Source organism: Hipposideros armiger, unplaced genomic scaffold (assembly GCF_001890085.2).
Source record: "Hipposideros armiger isolate ML-2016 unplaced genomic scaffold, ASM189008v1 scaffold_96, whole genome shotgun sequence".
NCBI classification, from domain to species: Eukaryota; Metazoa; Chordata; class Mammalia; order Chiroptera; family Hipposideridae; genus Hipposideros; species Hipposideros armiger.
Window position 1 is genome coordinate 2,407,190 of NW_017731446.1, and position 19,358 is coordinate 2,426,547.

At 52.0% G+C, this 19,358-nt stretch overlaps 1 protein-coding gene across 2 annotated transcripts; it reads right to left on the bottom strand.

The window, feature by feature from the left end:
- Positions 1-12: 12 nt before the first annotated feature.
- On the bottom strand, positions 13-19,321 carry TMEM43 (transmembrane protein 43). 2 transcript variants are annotated; one of them, XM_019646054.1, is made up of 13 exons: positions 19,119-19,321; positions 14,690-14,839; positions 13,673-13,807; positions 12,942-13,036; positions 12,034-12,083; positions 11,722-11,791; positions 10,723-10,793; positions 9,538-9,659; positions 9,162-9,236; positions 8,536-8,637; positions 5,466-5,583; positions 2,802-3,034; positions 13-261 (listed from the first exon to the last, which is right to left on the bottom strand). In XM_019646054.1, the coding sequence occupies exons 1-12, from the start codon at positions 19,128-19,130 to the stop codon at positions 2,832-2,834; spliced, it is 1,203 nt and encodes a 400-aa protein (XP_019501599.1). In that variant the 5' UTR covers positions 19,131-19,321; the 3' UTR covers positions 13-261; positions 2,802-2,831. The 2 variants fall into 2 exon arrangements, with proteins under 2 accessions (XP_019501599.1, XP_019501598.1); XM_019646053.1 differs by lacking the exon at positions 13-261 and having other exon boundaries at positions 948-3,034; positions 19,119-19,320.
- Positions 19,322-19,358: the final 37 nt, after the last annotated feature.

Here is a 19,358-nt window from a genome sequence, read left to right on the forward strand (position 1 = left end):
TAAAAATGTGAATCAGTTTCATCCAAGGGAAACAAACAAAACGCTTGAGGTGTGACTCATGCACAAAAGCCTGGCTGGAAGGCTCTTGTTGAGAAACAAACTGGGGTTGCCATGGAAACTGCAGAGCCTCACACTTCCTGCACCAGAGCCCTTCCTCCTAGAGGTAAGCGACTTGTTTTCTGTGTATTGAATCAAGAGCATCACTTTGTCTCTGCAGAAGTAACTTGTTTTTCAGGCAGGTGTCAGCTCCTAGGAGGCATTCTGAAAATCAAATGAAACATTTGGTTTTGAGAAATATAAGGGTAGGTTTTGGAAAGTTATTACTCACCTGCTTCAAATCTTGTAACAAATATAAAGAAGTACTCAAACTGCTAGCTTCAGAATGCACGATTAGCAGGAGCCCATTGCTTCAGAATAGGAGGCAAAAAGAATGAAACGTTGCTGTGCCACATGTGTTTGGCATTTCATGGGCTTACTCCCACTTAGTCCTCACAGCAACCTTGAAGGGTAGAACAGCATTGTCCCCGTTTTACAGATGAGGAAACTGAGGCTCAGAGAACACTGATTTTCCCAATATCACACAGCCAGTCGGCCAACTTGGGACTGGAATTCAGGTCTGTGCCAACCCAAAGCCGATGATGCCTTTTGCACTGTAGTGGACTGTGGCTCCACCCCACGTTTATCTTCTAGCACATTCTGGGCAAAGTGTGAGTCATTCACTTTAAATCCATCCAAAACAAAGTAAGTTTTGGTATGTAAGGCTTTTAAGTGTAAGTGCTAGGAATATTGATTTGCCCTTTAAAAAAAAATTGAAACTTGTTTTAACCACTAAAGTATCTAAGAACTGAGTTCTAAAATGCATACAGTTCTTACTAAATTCTATGGCTGAATTCCTTAAGATAGAAATTTCAGAAAAATACAGAAACAAAAAAGGGAAAACGGCAAGGTCCTATAGAAGATATTTAGAAATTTATTTTGATTTTTCTATCAAAAATACAAAGATAATACAAATTTCATGATCATTTTCCAAAGGCTTCAAATATTTCTTAACATTATTTTGCTCTTAAAGAACACGTCAAGTTGGCAGTACTTTAAAATCTGTACTCAGAAAAACTACAGACCAAATCCGACAGATTCTGTATTTTGCCGTCATCTAATTAACACTGTTTCCGTAAGCATCCTTTGAGGATTTAGAGATTCAGTGAAACTGCTCGCAATGAGCAGCAGTGAATACTGTTTCAATCCTGAAACCCAGACAAATCATCTCTGGGGCTGGCTGTCTTTAACACAAAGAATCTCAGCTTATAGCAGATAGCCCAGGACAACAGGGGAGAGATTATTAGGTCACTATTTTCAGAAGTTCTGACCCCTTACTCAACTACTAAATATTTATTTGCCAAAGCAACCACTCCGGGCAAGGCAGAACAATTTCCAAATAGTAAAAAAGATAAGGGATATACAAAGAATCTTTTAGGACATCAAGGTTACAACATATTTTATCTTTCAAAGAGTATGAGAGTAGTTGGGAAACTCAGAAATTATGTGAATTAAGCATGGGTAGATTTTATTTATGAAGAGCAAAGCATGGACACTTAACAGATAAATCACTCAGAAACAGCCACTTGAGGCCCAGCTGCTAATGTCAGAAGTACTCCCATGATGAAAGAGGCCAGACAAGAGCATTCAAATCTACAGCAAGCCTGAGGCCTCCAAGTCTTGATTTTGACTGGGGATCACTATGAAGGAGCCCACTTAGGATAATAAAGCTTCCAACCTTTTCCTTTAATGGTCGACTAAAAACACAAAACCATCTTCAAGTAAATATGTAGTGTCTGATGCCTGAGGATGAAAGGAAATGCTTTTCTCTACCCTGTAGAGATTCTCCATCTCCGAGAGGGAAAAGAAATCCTTTGCTAACACTTGTTTCAAAAGCATCTTAAAGCTTCCCAGTGACCCAGAATATTGGTAACTTCTTTTTGTAACCAAGTCATACCCCCACTTAACCATTCTGTGCTCTGAATTAACTTCAGCTGGTTAAAGGATGTCTTTTTCTGCAACAGTCTGAAATACTAATCATTCAGGAGGTTTTTTGTTTTGCTTTTTAAAGCTTACTTCAAACAATTCTCTTGGGTAGGAGAGTACACATGAAGAAGTGAAGTAACAAAAACTCAGGACCTTTGGAGATCCTACACACACAAAAGATTCTGCCAAACCATAAAAGAAGTATAAAGGCCAACAAATATTCAATTTTCCTTATCATGACATCTCCAGTGGATTTTTTTCTGAAGTACCAAATCAAGTTCTATCCGCAAACTGGGTCTACAATGCCCCCAACTTTGCAGGGTATGGGCTTCATCTGTCTTGCCAATCCAGTGCTGCTGAGACAGCTGACAGTGGTGGCCCTTTAGCATCATGGGCACGGCAAGTGACTGTGGCAGAGCCCTGGCACTCGTCTCCAAGGATGAGAGGCAGTAAGCGATAAGGCAGCAAGTCTCTGAGTGTCACCTCTTTGACATGTGAAGACATCAGCTAAGTGAAGCATGCACACCGGCCACACACACAGTCCCAAAAGAAGGGGAGGAAACAAGCAGAACGCTCATCATGCTGCCAGAGAGGAGCTGCCTTCTGCCCATCAAAGCTGCTCACTGGTAAGAAAAGAGGTGGAGAGACATTAACACCAAACCCAATGTAAGTGCCCTCTGCCAAGTCCGGCCCCTTGAGCGGAGCAAGTGCAGAATCCAAAACCGATGTGGACTCATGCTCTGGCATGAGCTGGGGGTGACCTGGATCCTGAGGCTCACATGGGTGTCAGGGGGGTGCCGGGGCCTCTTTCACTCCAGCTTCTTGGCTGGCACCCGTGTCCGAGCAATGATGATGGGCACCAGGGCCACGCAGCTGATGGCGAGGGCCCACAGGGGCCGGTAGAAGAGCCAGCCAGCAGCCACGGTCAGCAGGGTCAGGGAGGTGGCCATGCAGAAGGCAAAGGCCTTCAGGCCAATGTTGACCAGGTCTCGGAAGACAGGAAACCAGTCCACTGTGGGAAAGAAGAGAAAGGCAGTGAGGCTTCTGAGGCCGCCATGCTCCCCATCTCATGAGGTCAGCAGGTGGCTCCTGTTTCTAGATAAGGATGAGCCCCTGCTGCCAGGTAAGGGGAGGGTGGGGTCAGTGGAAGGTAAAGAAAACCTCCTAGTGAGGGCTGCAAGGTCCAGAAGAGGAGCCCTGACTCCCCAGCGGCGTGGCTGGGCACACTGACTGAGCCACCCACTGCGCACGCACCAGGGGTGAAGGCATGTGCAAGGGTATTGTAAACTTGAAACTGTTGAAATCAGTCTGAGGCCAGTATAAAGACGCTTGCCCATAACCTTGGCAAATACCCTGTTTGCTGCACACTCACGAAGGTACTGGGCAGAACCTTCTGTGGGTGCCTATCTGGGCCCCTCAGCTATTCCTGGAGGTGTGTGTTCATTCAGGCAGCAGGTTGTTACCCATTGTTTATGTGTCCAGCTCTGCAGGGCCGAAGGGAAACAAATTAGTTGGCTACTGCCTCTAGGATCTCACAGGCTACTGATAAAGTCTAGGATCTAGCTAAATCCACCTGGAATTATCCTGTCCTTGGCCTAGCTAGCCTCTCCAGGATGGCATTCCCTGGCTAGTGTCCACTGCAGGAATCTTCACTCAGTTCCCAGCAGGACCCAGTGGTCTGGTGCCATTGGGTTTGCAAAGCAAGCCCTGGTGCCCTGCCCTGACTACGGGACTCTGCAGGCCACCTCATGGCTCATCTGTTCCCATGGAACACCCCTACCCGACCCTCATAATAAGAAGAGTTCATGTGTTTGAGCACTGACCATGTATCAGGCACTATGTATCCATCTCATCAAACCCTCAGGCCCACCCTGGAAAACGTACTATTCTTCACCTCATTTCACACACAAGGTCACCGAGGCCCAGAGACTTCAACTTGCCCCAAGTCCTACAGCTAGAAAGTGCCACAGCCAGGATTGAAACTCAGGGCAGTCTAAGCCCAGATCCTGAGCTCTGAGCCATTGTTCTGAGCCTTGAGAGGACAGGGACCTTGTCCTATTCACTGTGTGGTCTCCAGGGCTTACGGCAATGTCTTCACACAGCAGGCGCTCAGTAAGTTCTTATTGAACGAATGAATGCTTTTGCATTGCAGCTCCCTGAATCACTCCACTGTACTTTGGATTTCTCCATGCTCAGAAGTCTGTTCTGAGTCTGGAATATCAGCATTCCACGTGTGGAGAGAATCAGAGGGTCACAGGCAGGCAGAGATTCAAAGAAAGGCCCTCTGAGACACTCCAACCTCCTCATCTTGACGATGGGGCAGCTGAGGCTCAGGGGAAATGGCCTGTCGTCCAGGTCATACAGCCATTGATGGGCTTGCTGCAGAGGAAAATAAGAGTATTCTCCAATTCTGATCTCTCCCAAATGGTGCCCGAGATGCATCTGGCCTTTCTGAGCACAGTTCAGCTATCCAAAGAAAGTGCCGTTCCCCTCGCTGTGCCTCAGCGTTCCCATCTGTAAAACGGGGAGGTGGCCCTCCCGGCTCTGACAGTCTGGGATGTATGCAGCCAGACGGCTCTCCAACTGGAACAGGTAAGTGGGGCAGAGGTTTCTGCTGGGCTCAGAGAAGACTGGCCAGAATCATCTGATGGGACAGGAACACACTGGGGTAAAGGCTTAGAGGGAAAAGTTCCCTGAGAAGCCCCATCCTCTAGTTGCAACAGTCTAAGCCCAGCCCTTACTCAATCAGCCTGGGCGCTCAGTCCCGAACCAGGCTAGGTCACTTGGGCAACTACGGGGCTCGCTGGTGCCAACCTCAGGCCCTGGGAGCAGCCCAGCAAACTCCCCTGTGCTCCAGACTTGCTGGTTGCCCCAAATCTAGCCCAGGTTTTGGGTGGGGAATGAAGAAGTATAACAATTGTGTTTCCTATTTACAAACATTTCATAAAACTGCAAATTAGGTGTGAGGTAACTGAAGCTGAGACAGGAAAGGGGATGGCCCGAGTATCCAGAGCTGACAACAGACTTCAGGTGTGGCTCACCGCACAGGCTGGCCTGTCTCCTCACCATGGCTATTCAGGTGGAATGGAGGGAGGACGGAAGGCGCGAGTGAGCGAGCCGGTGCACAGGCGGGTGAAGTGGAGCCAGACCCTCAGACCGAGGCTAGACCAGCCTCCCGGGACCGGCATCCTCCACCCTCACTCCTGGAAGCGTCTTGTCCCTCATGCCTGCCTGCCTTTGCTCATTCATCCCAAAGCTATGGAGAGGACACAGATGGACCGAGTGCCCGGTCTCTGCCCCAAAGAGCAGCCCATCAGTCCGCAGAGATGATGTGTGAAAGACTGACAGATGATGGTGTGAGAAGCGCAGAGGAAGCATGGGGGGGGGGTAGCGGGGGCTACAGGAGGGCGACTGAGAGTCCCCCACCCCCTCTCCTCACCTACCCAGTGTATAGAGGATCCGCGTCATGAGGTTGAGGCCCATAAACATGGCCATCCAGCCGGCAGCCCGCAGGCCCCATGTCTTCATGGAGTTGCTCTTTTGTTCTCTTTCAAACACCTCCTGTGGGGCAAGACGGGGGAGTGGAGTGTCATGTCTTATGTCTGAGGGCGTCACCAGCCTACCCCAGTAGGCAGAGCAGATGGCTGAGGGGGCCATCTGGCCAACACAGGAGCCACTGGCCATTTCTGAACAGACCAGAGGGAGATAAGGGCACCTCTCCCACCCAGGACAAGGTACCTCCCCAAACTGGCATGGCAGAGCATGGCACACCGATCTCTCTGGAAGGTATGGGCCCTCCTCAGATCAGAGCCCACCTCCCTCAAGAGTCCTTAGCCCACTGTCTCATCTGGAATAAACGTGACCCTCCCTCATAACTACAGCAGTGCCTTTCTGGGGTCGTTTATCAACATCCATGGCATTGGGATGTGTGAGTGTGCCTGTCAGGCACTATGGGCAATGCTTCGTGGACGGTATCCGACTGAATCTTGGAGGCTCTGGCTCATGGCGTCTGGGACACCTCTCTGCTGGTTTCCCTCTCAGTCTCCAGGGCCGTTCCTTCCCTCTAAATGCTGCAATTCTCTAGCTGCTTCGGTCTAGATTATCTCCCCAGGAAATCCACCTATATGTCAGTGCCCCTCATTTAAAGCTGCAGCCCTGTGGCTTCCACCGCCGATGTGACATCTCCACGTCATGTCTTGGCACCTCTGACACTAACACTGGAGCTTTCCACCCCAACCTGTTCCTCTCTATTGTCTCCATCTCAGCAAATGGTACCACCCACCCACCTGCACGAGCCAAAACCTGGATGCCACACTTGGCTTGCTCCTTCCCTCACTACCTTCCATCCAGGCCACCAGCAAGTCCTGTCAATGCTGTGTCCCCATTTCCCCAAATCTCACCAGTGTCACCCCCTCTCACCAGGACCACCACGGGAGCCTCCTCCCCACTGGCCTCCCTGCTTCCGCCACCCCTACCACCTTCCCCATGCAGCAACGTGCCAAGGCCCTGCCGCCTGTGCCCCAGACCCACGGGCTGCCGGCTGGAGACGGAGTCAAGTGTCCTGCCGCGGGGCCTTGGCACATGCGGTGGTTTTGCCTAGAGCACATTTGCCCAGTTTGCCTGGCCAGCTCCGACATTCTTCCAGTCTTGGTGTAAACGCCATTTCTTCAGAGAGCAACCCCTGTTACTATCTATGGTGGTAATAATATGACGGCTAACATTTATTGCTTACTATTAATCAATCACTGTCCTAAGTGCTTTGTACGTATTATTTAATCCTCAAAGTCACTTGAGGTACGCATGCTCATCTCTGTTTTACAGATGAGGAGACTGAGGCTCTGAGAGGATAAGGAACATGCCCAGGGTCTCACCCCAAGCAGTTTACTAAGCTGTAAGCTTGAGGACAGGGCTCATGTCTGTTTTGTCCCTTGCTATGTCCCTGGTGCTCAAGAACATGTTGAATCACAACAACTAAATAATACGGAGATAACAGTGATAATGACTTTTTTAAATTTTCATTTTACGGAAGGGACAACAGGTTCACAGAGGATAAAACTGGCTCACAGTCCTGTGGCCAGCAGAAGGCAGAGCAAGGCTTGAGCTGGGGCCGTCTCCAATGTCCATACTTGTCCACACAGCACACTCCTGCCCTCAGGACTGGAATCTGGGCATCCTGACTCACAGGGTCCAGGTTACCTCAGGTCCCCGGGCTGCCTCCCGGGCTCAGGGCCTTCTCTCCCTGCTTGGCAGAGTCCAGACCCAGCGCTGAAGGCCCAGGGCGGGGAGAGGAAGGGGTCGGGGAGGGGAGGGGAAGGGGCATGCAGGTCTGAGACCTGGGCCTCCACCTGCAGAAAGCTGGAGTTCTGGGAGAAAAGGGCAAGTCCTAGACCTCCTAATTTTAGAAACTCCCCAGGGGGCCCTGAGAACCACCGGAGGAAAGGGTGACTCATGGCCTGCCAGATTGGGAGGTGGCAGCCCCACCCTGAGTTTGGTAACTGGGCTCCTGGTCTGTAGCCCAACCACACCCTACTCCTGCCCAGATAAAGGAGCACCACCCACGGGCTGGGGGCTAAAGTGAGAGAGATGTCCGCTGAGGACCGAAGAATAGGGTCAAAAGGGTCCCAGCTAAACCCTGACACCTGACCACTATGTTCACCCTTTCCAGCCCCTCTGGATGAAGAGCCCAGCAATCGTGGTCAAGCCAAGCACAAAATGTCCCACAAGTGACACACTGTTCATCAACAATGTAAAAGCTGCATTTTCTATTAAAGGGAAGGCTTTCCTGCCTAGAGAAGAGAGGCAAACTTTTCAGGCACGGAATGGAACTAATCAGTACATCTTTGCACCCCTTCTCCTTGGGATGAGGGGAGGCACCCTCCCTCTTCATTCTACAAATGGGGACGGGGTGCCTGCCCTCACTCACGTGGTCCCGGGACTCTGCAGCTCGAATCCCTTCACTGCCCCTTAATGCTCTTAAAGAGACAGGGGCCCCTGCCCGATCGGCAGCCTTGCCTCCCCTGCTGCCTCTGGGCAGTGGCCACACGGGCACTCCTGATGCCCCCAACAAGATGAACTCTGACCTGCCTAGAATACAGAGTGACCCCCGACTCTTCCAGCACTGACCCCTTCTCTTTACTTGGGACGCAGCAAAAATGTCACTCAGAGAGGCCTTCCTTGACCACTGTCAAAGCAGATTTCCTATCACATCCATTTATCTCAGAGCATCTGCCTAGCCTTTGTAACAGCCAGCACGCGGTATCCTTACCCACTCGTCTTTCTGATGAGTCTCTCTCCCCACAAGACGGGAAGCCTGTGGGGAAGAGTCTGTTTTGCCCACTGTTCCACTGTGCCTAGCAGTCTGGCACACGGGGAGATGCTTATTCCTATTTACCTTGCCTCGTCATACTGGCTATGACCTCTAGCAGTAGGAGCTTATTAAATAACCATCAGAGGGAAGACGGAGGGAGGGAGATACCAGTCCCTCCATCACAGAGGCGGACAGCAGCAACTCACCTCTGATGAGAAGTCCCCATGATGCAGGAGAAGCAAGGAGTCCCCAGACTTGGTGGAATATGGGACTAGCTGGTCACCCCGCTGCCGGGCAATCACAGTGACCTGGTCAGAGAATTTAGTGTCAGAGCTGAGGGGGTGACTGGCCCACCTGGTCCCAGCACCTCTCTGCACTGTGCCAGCTACAGAAGTGAGTGAGGAGACCCAGGCCATCCCCAAGCCTCTCTCTCCACACATCGACCTGGGGTACAGCGCTCCTGGGCTCCAGGAAGGACCCTGGGCTGGGGTGGGGGTGGGACTGCACATGACAGGGTCAGGAATGGAGATAACAGTATTCACAGAAAACGGGGGGCTAGGGAGGAGCTGCATGTGGCTGGAAGAACTCTCATTAGGTAATAATTATGCGATCCCCCTACAGTTCTTAAGCTGGGGCCTATGGGTGTCCATGGACAGCTTTGGGGGACACAGACCTCTGACACTGCTCAAAGGTACGCCTGACCATGTAAACGTGAGCACACGAACACGGTTCCTAGAGGAAGAGTCCACAGCTTTCATGACGCTGTCCCCTGAGTCCATGCCCAGGAAGGTTAGGAAGCCCTGCCCCAGTCTACCCGGGGAAACTGCATTACCACGTGAGCTGGGCCCAGGTCAGGGTCGTCGCCGCTCAGCCCCGCGTAGGAAAAGGAAACTCGCAGGTCTCCCACCTGGGGGGCAGAAGAGAAATGAGGTGAGTGAGGACAGCAGACGTCGGCCTGGGCCTGGATCCATGGAGCTGTGGAACCCCCGCACTCACCCTCTGTTCCCACCTCCACACCTTTGCCCAGGTGATCCCATCACCTAGAATGCCCCTCCCCTCCAATTTCACTCTGCCAAGTGCAGCTATGGATTCAACTGAACTGAACCAGAGTCTTAAGCCAGAATTTGACCATTCGTGTACTGCCTGGGGGAGGGTACTCTGCGGGCCCTGATCTTTGCTATCTGAACTGCCCAGGCCCCTCTGGGTACCTCTGGATACTTGGGGTTTTCACTGTGGTAGAAATAGTCTCCCCGGCGAATGATGTCCACATGGGGGTCCTCCAGCGTGGACAGGCTCAGCCGCTTGAAGTTGTCCACTTTGTCAATGAGGCCTGAGAGAAGCAGTGCACAGACTGAAGCACCCCGCTCTGCAAACCCCTTGGCCTGCCATCCTTCCCACTGTGCCCTCACAGAGTCCCGCCAAGCTGTCACCTCCTGGCATGTCCCCCTTAGGGCCTTTGCCCTCACAGCCTCCCCCAGAGTGTCCTTTTCCAGCTCTATCTCTTCCAAAGCTGCCTCTTTCCAGCCCCATTTCAATCTCCAGCTCCTCCAGGAAGCCTTCCCTGTCCCCTCTCTCCATCTAGTCAGAGTGACCACAGCTCCGGGAATGGCCTTGGCCCTGGACGCATTCCACCTTACGAAGCTCTAGGGAACAGGAGACAGAGTGAGGGTGTGCCATTCAGAGGAGGAGGATGGGCGCATGTTATCCATGTTCAAGCCTGCTCCCATGCTGCATGGAGAGAACTTGAGGCCGGGGCTGGCTGGCGTGGCAGGCACTAGCTGAGTGACACAGCGGATGGCAGACAGGCCAAGCCTTGGATCGCCAGCCTCTCCTCCCTCACTGTGGCTATTTGGGCCCTCGGTGTCCTGTCTCCTGCCTTCCGGGTCAGGCTCAGGGACAGAGCCCTATGAGTTACTGTGGCTGGTGATGCTGCCTTGTCCCTTGAAAGCCTCTCTTTGGAGTCACTTGAGAGGGCCTGGCACAGGGCTAGATGACGGCTGGGGCTCAGAGGTGGAGCCCGATGGTAGCCTTGTCTCTACTACGGGCCAACGGGCTGCTTGGAGAAGGGCTCTCGGCTCTGCCTGGTCAGCACAGCACTGGCACTGCAGTGGTGCCTGGCAGTCATTCTCTGAACAATCCAGGCTTCAAAGGAACCTCGCTGGGGTGGGGGTGTTCTACATGAGTCCCCACCTCCTGAAGACTTGCCTTCCCCTGAGCCCCCGCCCAAAACATGACACTGGGAAAGGTGTGGGCTGATCCCACGCCCGGGGCAGCAGGACCCCTTTAAACGCCTGAGGGCTGTGTACCGAAGTACCAGCTCCTGTGAGGTAGCCGAATGGAAGCACGGGGCCTCTGGGCTGGCGATGGCTCATCTGAAGGGGCCAGGGACTTACCTGCTGAGAGGAAAAACCTGCCAATTTGAACGAAGGGGGCTGTTGCCGTGAATGACTCCACTGCCATAGCGCTGTGGGGTAGAGAGGAAGCTGTCAGTGAAGTGGAGCACCAGGTGGGGGCTGTCTGGGTTCCTTTGGGTTGTGCTTGGCAGGGTCTCCTCCCAAGGGGGTCCTGCAAGTCCAGGCTAGCCCAGGCACTGCAGACATCTTGTGTGCAGTGGCTCCACCCCCGTCCTCCTCCCCTGGATGGCACATTCTCACTCTGTCTCCTATCCCCCAGAGCTTCATACCCTCTTGCCTAGACCCCTACCAGCTTGTCCCACCCCATCCCCCAATAATGAGATGGACCTTCCATGGACTTCACACCCTCATTGACCCTTCCCAGCCCCCACGTAACATCTAAGCCCCACTGTGCACATTCAAGGCCCTTCCTGGCACAGCTCTACCCATGGCTGCACACAGCCCACACTCCAGCCATGCCCCAGCATTGGGCCCACTTCACCACCCTCATGTCCCTGAGCTAACCTCCTTCTGCCAGAAATCCTACAAAGTTCCAGATCAAATGCCGCTGCCTCCTGAAAGCCCTTCCTGATTGTCCTCCCACCCCCATGGCTAACTGTTAACAAATGCTTTGCGGGTACTACACGTGCAAATCCCTCTGGGCACTCAATCCAGGCCTTATATTTGTGACTTGTTTAAGGGGAGCTTGTTTGCAATCAGGGAAGTTGGGTCTTGCCTCTGTGTTCCTGGTGCCCAGCACAGAAGCTGCCCCACCCAGCATCCAAACGTGCCAGGGAGGGGGTGGTCATTGCAGGCCCCCCTAAGTGAGGCTTTCCAGAGACAAGGCAGCATCACTCACCACATGACCCACCATGTTTAACACTTTCATCAACTCATGAAGCACAAATAACTCATGACTCAGATGAGGAAGCTGAGGCTGGGGACCCGCCCATGGCAGCCAAGGCTGCACTCAGGCAGGCCTGGGGGTCCAGCTCTCACCTGGGGTTTTTGTGGCCAATCTCTCGGTCAAAGTTTCTGCTGTTGACAATTTCTGACCTCCATTCAGTGTCTGTTGTGGGGAGAGGGAACAATTCAGCAACCATGGTAAGAGTGGTCACATGTCCGAGGCCCACCGGCCCGCGATCACTCCAGGGCCCAAGGGGACGCTCCTGGGGCCTCACTGGTGGATAGGCAAGCAGGGCTCTGACGACCGGCACCCAGGGGTCCCGATGCCTGGTTCTGCACCCTTCCCCACAGCATCTGCCCGCAGGCTTGGGGTGTGGCTCGAGAGGACAGGGGGCTAATACTCACTGTAGGAGTACTTCCTCTCGGTCTTCACCTGCCCATCCTCGGTGTACTCCCTGTGAGGAAAGCGCAGGCAACCCAGAGTCAGCCCATCACTCCTGAGGCATTCCCATCTCTAAGCATCTCCAGCTGGAAGCGACTCGGGGCTACCAGGTCAAACTGCCCAAAGGCAACAGGCCTTGTCTGCACCAGACAAGACACAGAGTTCTCACTCCCTTGGCAGACAGCCAGCTCCAGGCCTCGAAGGCCTTGACTGGAGAAAAGTACTTTCTCATCCTGAGCTGAAATCTGCCTCCACCTGGCTCACACCAAGGGTCGCAGCCCCACGCTCTGGGCTCAGAGATCTGTCTGCACTCTCTGCTGCAGGACAGCCCAGTGGAGGCCCCCCGCAGCTGCCCTTCTCCAGGCTGAGCTGCCATGCCTCCCCAGCCACCTCCCTACCCTTCAACTCACAGTCCATTTGGCTCAGGTGAGGCTGACCCCACCCCCAGCTCCAGGTGACCCCAGCCTAGCCCATGAAGAGCCTGCCCTGGGACTTGTGTTAGAACTGATAGGATGTAAGCCAGGAGGTCTGTTCTGCCCCGCAAGGGAGAGAAGGTGCAATGAACACACGGGAAAGCACTGTTTGGGGCCTGGATCCGGTCATACCTTATGCTTAGGCATCCATGGAACTTCCCAGATAAGGGAGCTCCTCAATCCCCCTTTCTTCTTTGAGCCACTCTGCATTGAATTTCTGCCACCTCCAGACAAATAATCACTGGCTAATAACTTTGGGATAATTTGATTGACATTTCTCTGATAGGAAGCTTTTAAACTTTACATTTCAGAAGTGTCTAAATGAAAGCCACCTGCATTTTATCCTAACAGCTGCACCTCCTCTACCCCCAAATGGTTTTCACTCCCGGGCACCTCACCTGGATTCCTCAGTTTCGACCCATTGGTACATCTCCACGTGCCGCCGCAGCTTCACGGCCGGAAGGTGGACCCCGTAGTTTGGATCAGACAAGAGCTTCATAACGAATTGAACAAACCAAAAATAAATAAATAAAGAACAAGACTCATATCAGCCCAGAACGCCTGGCTCGGGGGGAGCTGGACCGGAAGAGAAACAGGTATAAGGAACAGGGACAGGATGGCACACCAAGGCTGCTCATGTCGGAGAATCAAGGGAAGCTGCCTGTCCCAAGTTCTAAACACCAGCGCCCGATGCCTGTGACCACGTGCCTCTCAGTACAGGCTTGGGCTCCATGGCCAATGACACCATATTTGGTGTTCAAACAGGAGAGGTCCAATAACCAGGGTACCTCTGTGGCCTTGCACTAGACACACATGCTAATCATAATCATTCGGGCACCTATTCGTAAAGCTCTCGCCATGTGCCAGGCACTGTGCCAGGACATTAGCTACTTAATCCCACCAAATCTTCAAGACTGGCCCTCAGTTTGTTACAATTATTCTCCCCATTTACAGATGAAAATGTTGAGACTCAGGAGGGATGGGTCCACAAAGCTGCTGAGTACTGGAGTTGGGAATCACATGCAGGTGTGTCCATCTCTAAGGCCCATGCTTTCAAAATACTCAACCAGACAATATGCCCCAATGTGCCCCAAGCCTCCAGCAGGTCAGCAACCCCCGCCAAACGTACCTTGGACGTCCGCAGGGCCCCAATGATGTGCACCAGCCTCCCTTCATTCTCCGGAGCCACAGTGTGGATGCTATCAGGGGAAACCACAAGTGAGAGCCCCTCGGCCAGGGAGACTGTCGTCTTCAACGCACGGCCCTGTGAGCAAGGGGAGCAAGGATTTCAATGACTCAGGCGCACCTGACACAGCAGTGCTTACTGCAGTGCCTCAGGACAGGATGGGCCTCAGGGAGCAGTGAGATCGATCTCCCCATTTTACAGTTGGAAAACTGAGGTCTAGTAAGTGGCAGACTTGGGATTGAAACCCAGGATCCCAGCTTTCCCAGGCACACCTCTTCCCACCACCCCTGTGCCCCCATATTGCCACTAGCTGGTATTTTGTCTGCCCTGTACCCCTTCCCTCATTTTCCTCTGCCTTCTCCTCCGCTCCCCTACTCTCAGTACATGTAGTTTACATGGGCCAATCTGTACTGCAGTCCAAATCATGTGACCCAGGCCTAGCCAATTAGAACATGTGTCCACTGGCCACAGGGATTGGTTCAGAGAGAGGAATGAGACCCAAGCCAGGACACAGAGATCCCTCTGCACCTTCTGCTAAATTCATTTAGAAAGAGATGGTTCCTCTGTTCTCTGAGGTTGCTTAGCTGATTGGATGTGACCCTGGAATGCCTTTGCCACCACAAAGGAAGGGCCTGACAAAGAAATATCCACAACAGAGAAAAACAGGCACGAGAGGAGAAATGGAGATTCTTGGCGATCCAGCATGAACGCCTGGATCCAACCATGCCTGAATCCGGTGCTACCTAGGATTTCAGGCATATTAACCTACCCACTTCCTTTCCCGCTATGTCCGTTGTGAGGTGGGTCACATCAGAAAGAATTCTCATCGATTCAGCATCTCTCCTTTCTCTTCTGTAAAATCTAGGCCCTTATGACTAAATCCAGCCTCTGCATTCACAGCCTTTGCCCCTGATGCTACAGGGACCCTCACTCTGCACAGAGGGACTCTGAACATTTTACCTCATTGGTAAAAATCAAGTAGAATGAGAGCAGGAAGGTCATGAGCCCCACAAACATTCCACCCGAGGTCTCGCTCAGCCGCTCTAGGAAGCCGGGCTGGTGGTCAGTTGTAATTTTGACATGTTCTCTCCTATTACTCGTACTGGAATACTGAAAAAAAAAAATCGTTTTAATCAGAATGAAAATTCGTTTTTTTTAAATAAATTGAATGTCGCTATTTATATTCAGTTTTTATTGTTTTAATTACATATGGTAAAAATACACAGATATTAAGTATATAGTTTGATGGGTCTTGACAAATGCATATGCCATTTGACCAACATCTAGATTAAGAGACAGAACATGTCTATCACCCCAGAAAGCTTTAGTTTCCCCTTTCCTGCCAATCCTCCCCTCTCTCCAACCCCCAGAGTTAACAACTATTTGAATTTTTGTCATTATACATTAGTTTTGCCTTTTATAGAACCTGATATAAATGGAATCATCATACAGCACACACTCTTTTCTGTCCACATTCTTTAACTCAGCACAATGCTTTTGAGGCTCATTACTGTCAATGCTGTGTATCAGTAGTTTGTTCCTTTTTGTGGCTGAGTAGTATTCCATTCATGAGTATACCACATTTGTTGATTCAGTAACCAGGGATAGATATCTTGGTTGTTTCCAGGTCTTAGATATTATGAATAATGCTTCTATGAACATTCATGTACGAGCCTTTTGGTAGACACGTACTTTCATTTCCCTTGGGTCTCGGAGTGGAAACTGCTGGATCATACGAAAGATGCATGTTTGAAGAAACTGAACTGTTTTACAAAGAGGTTTTTAGAGATACATTTTTAATTCAGTTCAACAAATAGTGGCTCAGCTTCCTGAAGGCCGTGCCAGACCTTGTATGGGTGAGAGGAAGGGGAGATAGGCTTTTGGGCCATTGAGTCACTGCCACAAATAGTGCTAAGCCATCCTGAGTGTCTAGTGAGAAGATTGGATCCAGTACTAACGGAGGATCAAGGCAGGCTCCCTGGAAGAGGGGGCATTTGAGTGGGATCTCAGAGTCAGACCCTGGGGTAAGGGCATCCCCAGCGTGGGGAACTCTATGAGCAATGGTGAGGAAGTAGGAAGTGGTTCTGAAGGAACAGCTGCCAATTTGCTCTGGCTGGGTTATGGGGAGTATGGGGGGCAGCTAGGCACATCCAGGCAGGTTCACGGTAGGCCTCAAATTCCAGGGTCAGTGGCTCAGGCTTTGTCCAGCCAATAATAGAAGCATGGTTTGGAGTGTGACCACTGCTGACTGCCAAGTGTCATCATCAAGGGCAGGACTCTGGAGCCAGAAGGACTGGGTTTGAATCCAGACTCTGCCACGCACCAGCTATGGGACCTTAAGCAAGCAACATAAACTCTTTACGCCTTCCATTTCCTCATCAGTAAAATAGGGATAATAATCTAACGGGGATAATAGTCTAATACATAGAGTTGTGGTGAGAACCAAAGGACCTAATTATTAGATGGTTCAGTGCCTAGAGCACAGGTGCTAGCTGGCGGAAATGTTACTAGCTTTCTCTGTAACTGATACCAAGGCTGGTACCAAGGCCGGGAGTCAGCTGACAAAAGTCACAAAGATGTAAAAGAGTTCCAAGATGAGCACTCAGGGTGAGCCAGGCCCCATCCTGGCACTGGGGGTGGGGTTGGGGGGGTCAGAGAAGACATTCAAGTCAGAGTTGCCACTTGAACAAGGCTGATGTCATGTTCTCTGACTGTCTCCAAATGCCACCAGCCCAGACCGGCCAGGACCAGATGTACACTGCATTCAGAAATGGTCTTGACTTTCCATGCCATTTGGAAACACCAGTGTAGCAATTCACTGTAGGCAGGTAGGTGACCATCAGCCATCATAATGATAACAATGGCAAACACGCCAGTCTATCACAGGCCAGTCATCGGCACTATCATTACCCCATTTCACAGATGAGAAAACCGAGGCTCAGCAGTTAAGTCATCAGGCCAGATCACTCGGACTCTCAGACGTGGTGTTAGGATTAAAATCTAGGCAGACAGGAGGCCAGTCTCCTACCACTCTGCTCTGCCCAGCATTCCTCACTTCTTGGGCTGAACAAGAGCAGGACATTGGGAGCCAACTGCAGACAGTGGCAGGAAAGGGAGCCAGTCCTGCTGTTACCAATGCAGCCCCAAACTTGGGGGCTGGAAGGCATGGCTTCCTCCTGGGCCTCCCCTCAGCACATATCCAAGAGCCAACATGAAGACAAAGGTCTCAAAGATGGCCTTGAAGAGAAGGAAGAAAGGCACAGGAGGGTGCCCCTCAAACTAGGAAAGGAGTAGGATGGGTACTGACATGACACAGCAGCCCACATTCTCAACCAAGTTCCCTACAAACAGGATGATGGAGGTTTCCTCTGCCCTCACTATCCACCCCTGAACCTCCCCTAGCCTGAGGGGCAGGCACCCTCTTGAGTCTTTCTTCCTTTCCTTCAAGGCCATCTCTGAACTCCTAATCTTGATGTTGGCTCCTTGATGTGTGCTGAATACCTAAATGTATCCTCAGTGACACATACCTCCCCCCCACCCCCTCCAGTCCCAGCACTTTGGGCTCAGAAGCAATGAGGGGTGAGAACAGAGGTAGACACATAGACCTGAAAATGACTTGCTGTGTAACCCTGGGTAAATTGCTCTACCTCTCTGATCCTGTTTACTCACATAAAAAGGAGACAGTAAACAGTACCTGTCACAGGACAGTTGTTACTTAATCGACAGTTGTCAATTAAGAATTCTGTCACCTCCCTGCTCCACCCTACCATCTTCCTCACTGGCCTGGCAGCTCCCATAAACACACACTGGGCTGCTAGACACATCAACAAAGACTTGGCAGCAGAGGATATCCAAACTCATTGACATTCCTCGGCAAAGGTCAGGTCTCAACATACACAAGATGGTCTCTGGCCACCAGGACCATCCGTGTTAGACTGCGAAGATAGATTTTTTTTTTCATGTATTAAGTATCTACTATGCACCAGGCACTTTGCAAAGCACAATCTCCCTTAAACTTCCCAGTAAGAACACACAACTATAGTGAGGATGAAACTGTATTTGCCCCCAGGTCTGTCTGACTCTAAAGCCTGCCGTTTTCAGCACCTTCCCAGGATGTAACCCGCCAAGCTGGCAATGAAACCTGGGAAAGTGCCTTACCCTGCTGGAGAAATTCCCCATCGGTAAAATATGGTGGTGGTGGTACGGGGGCAGACAGGAGGCCATCTCTGGGGACGAGCCAATCTCCTGACTGCCCTCTCCCCTGGCAGATCCTGGGTCTCATGGACCACTTCTGAGGCTTCTAAGTGCAGCACTCAAGGCTTCTAGGCCTCCAAGACAACTCTAACCTGGGGCAGAGTACACTAGGGCTGTAGGAGACACAAATCTTGCCTCTCAGAGGGTGTGGCAGGCAGAGAGGACCCTTGGGGACACAGAAGGTGTCTGGAAAGAGGGTGTACTAGGCCAGGGGAGAGTGGGTAGGACACTCCACCAAAGCAGGAGGGAGGGAGAAAGGGAGGGAGGGAGTGAGAGTCTGGGATTGGCAGGGCTCCTGAGCTGGCTCCAAAAGCACTTTCGCAGAGGCGGGGAGTGGTGAGTCACAGCTTTTCCCACATCCAGAACTCTGGTGGGAAGTGCTGCTCCGTTTGTTGAATGAATGTTGCGCTTAAATAGAAAGGCTCCTGAGAAAGGGTGGCTGCAGGAAGAAGAGGCCAGCAGCCTTTTTAAAGGAGCCACCTTCAGTCAGGACCTCTCTAACTAATTAAATCCACTCTAGGTGGGCGAGGTCCCAGCAATAGGGACATGTTCCCTCTTACAGTCATTCTAACTCCTCTGCTCCCAACTGACGCTTGCCCCTTTGCAGCATCACAGCCTCGGTTCGCATACACCCTAGGGCGGGGAGCTCACTGCCCGTCCGGACAGCCCTGTCTGTCCATTGCTGGACAGCTCCACCTGAGCGGTATCGTATCCCCCACCCTTGCTGCGGACGACACCCCTCTGAGGTTTCGTCCAGCTCTCTTAAGTCTGCAAATTTGAGAACCCCAAGGGCCCAGGCGGGAACTGGTAATGAAAGGAATGGCTGCAGGGAGGCGCCGCGCACAAGCAGATCCCAAAGCCGGAGCAACACCTCCTGAGTCGCCTCCCCCACAAACGCGCGACCCCAGGATGAGGTGGACCAAAGGATACAGATAAAAGGAGTCGGGACAGGCTAAGAGAAATGAACAGACGGACTAGCTGCCGGAAAGCATAGACACGGCATGCAGAGGGAGATAGCGGGTCGGCCGCACAGAGAGAGGCAGACAAAAATGGACCTGGGCGGCCCCTTGGGGAAGAGGAGGCCCCGGGACTTGGGGAAGTCTGGGTGTGGCCCGGCGGACCAGGAGACACTCACATTCGCGGCCATGGTGGGACCCGGCTCGCCGCCCCGTCTCGCTCTGTTCAGCTAGGAAAGGGCTTTACGGAGTGCGGAGTCCAGAGCTCTGTTGTCTGCCCAAGAGCTGAAAAAAGCAGAGTGAAACCCACAACCAGAAGGGACGCCTACAATGTTACCGCCCCGTGGTCCCAGGCCTTTCTGCTCATGCGCGCCTCAAGGTCTTCTGGAAACTGTAGTCCGGGGTCAGGTGCTTTCCTC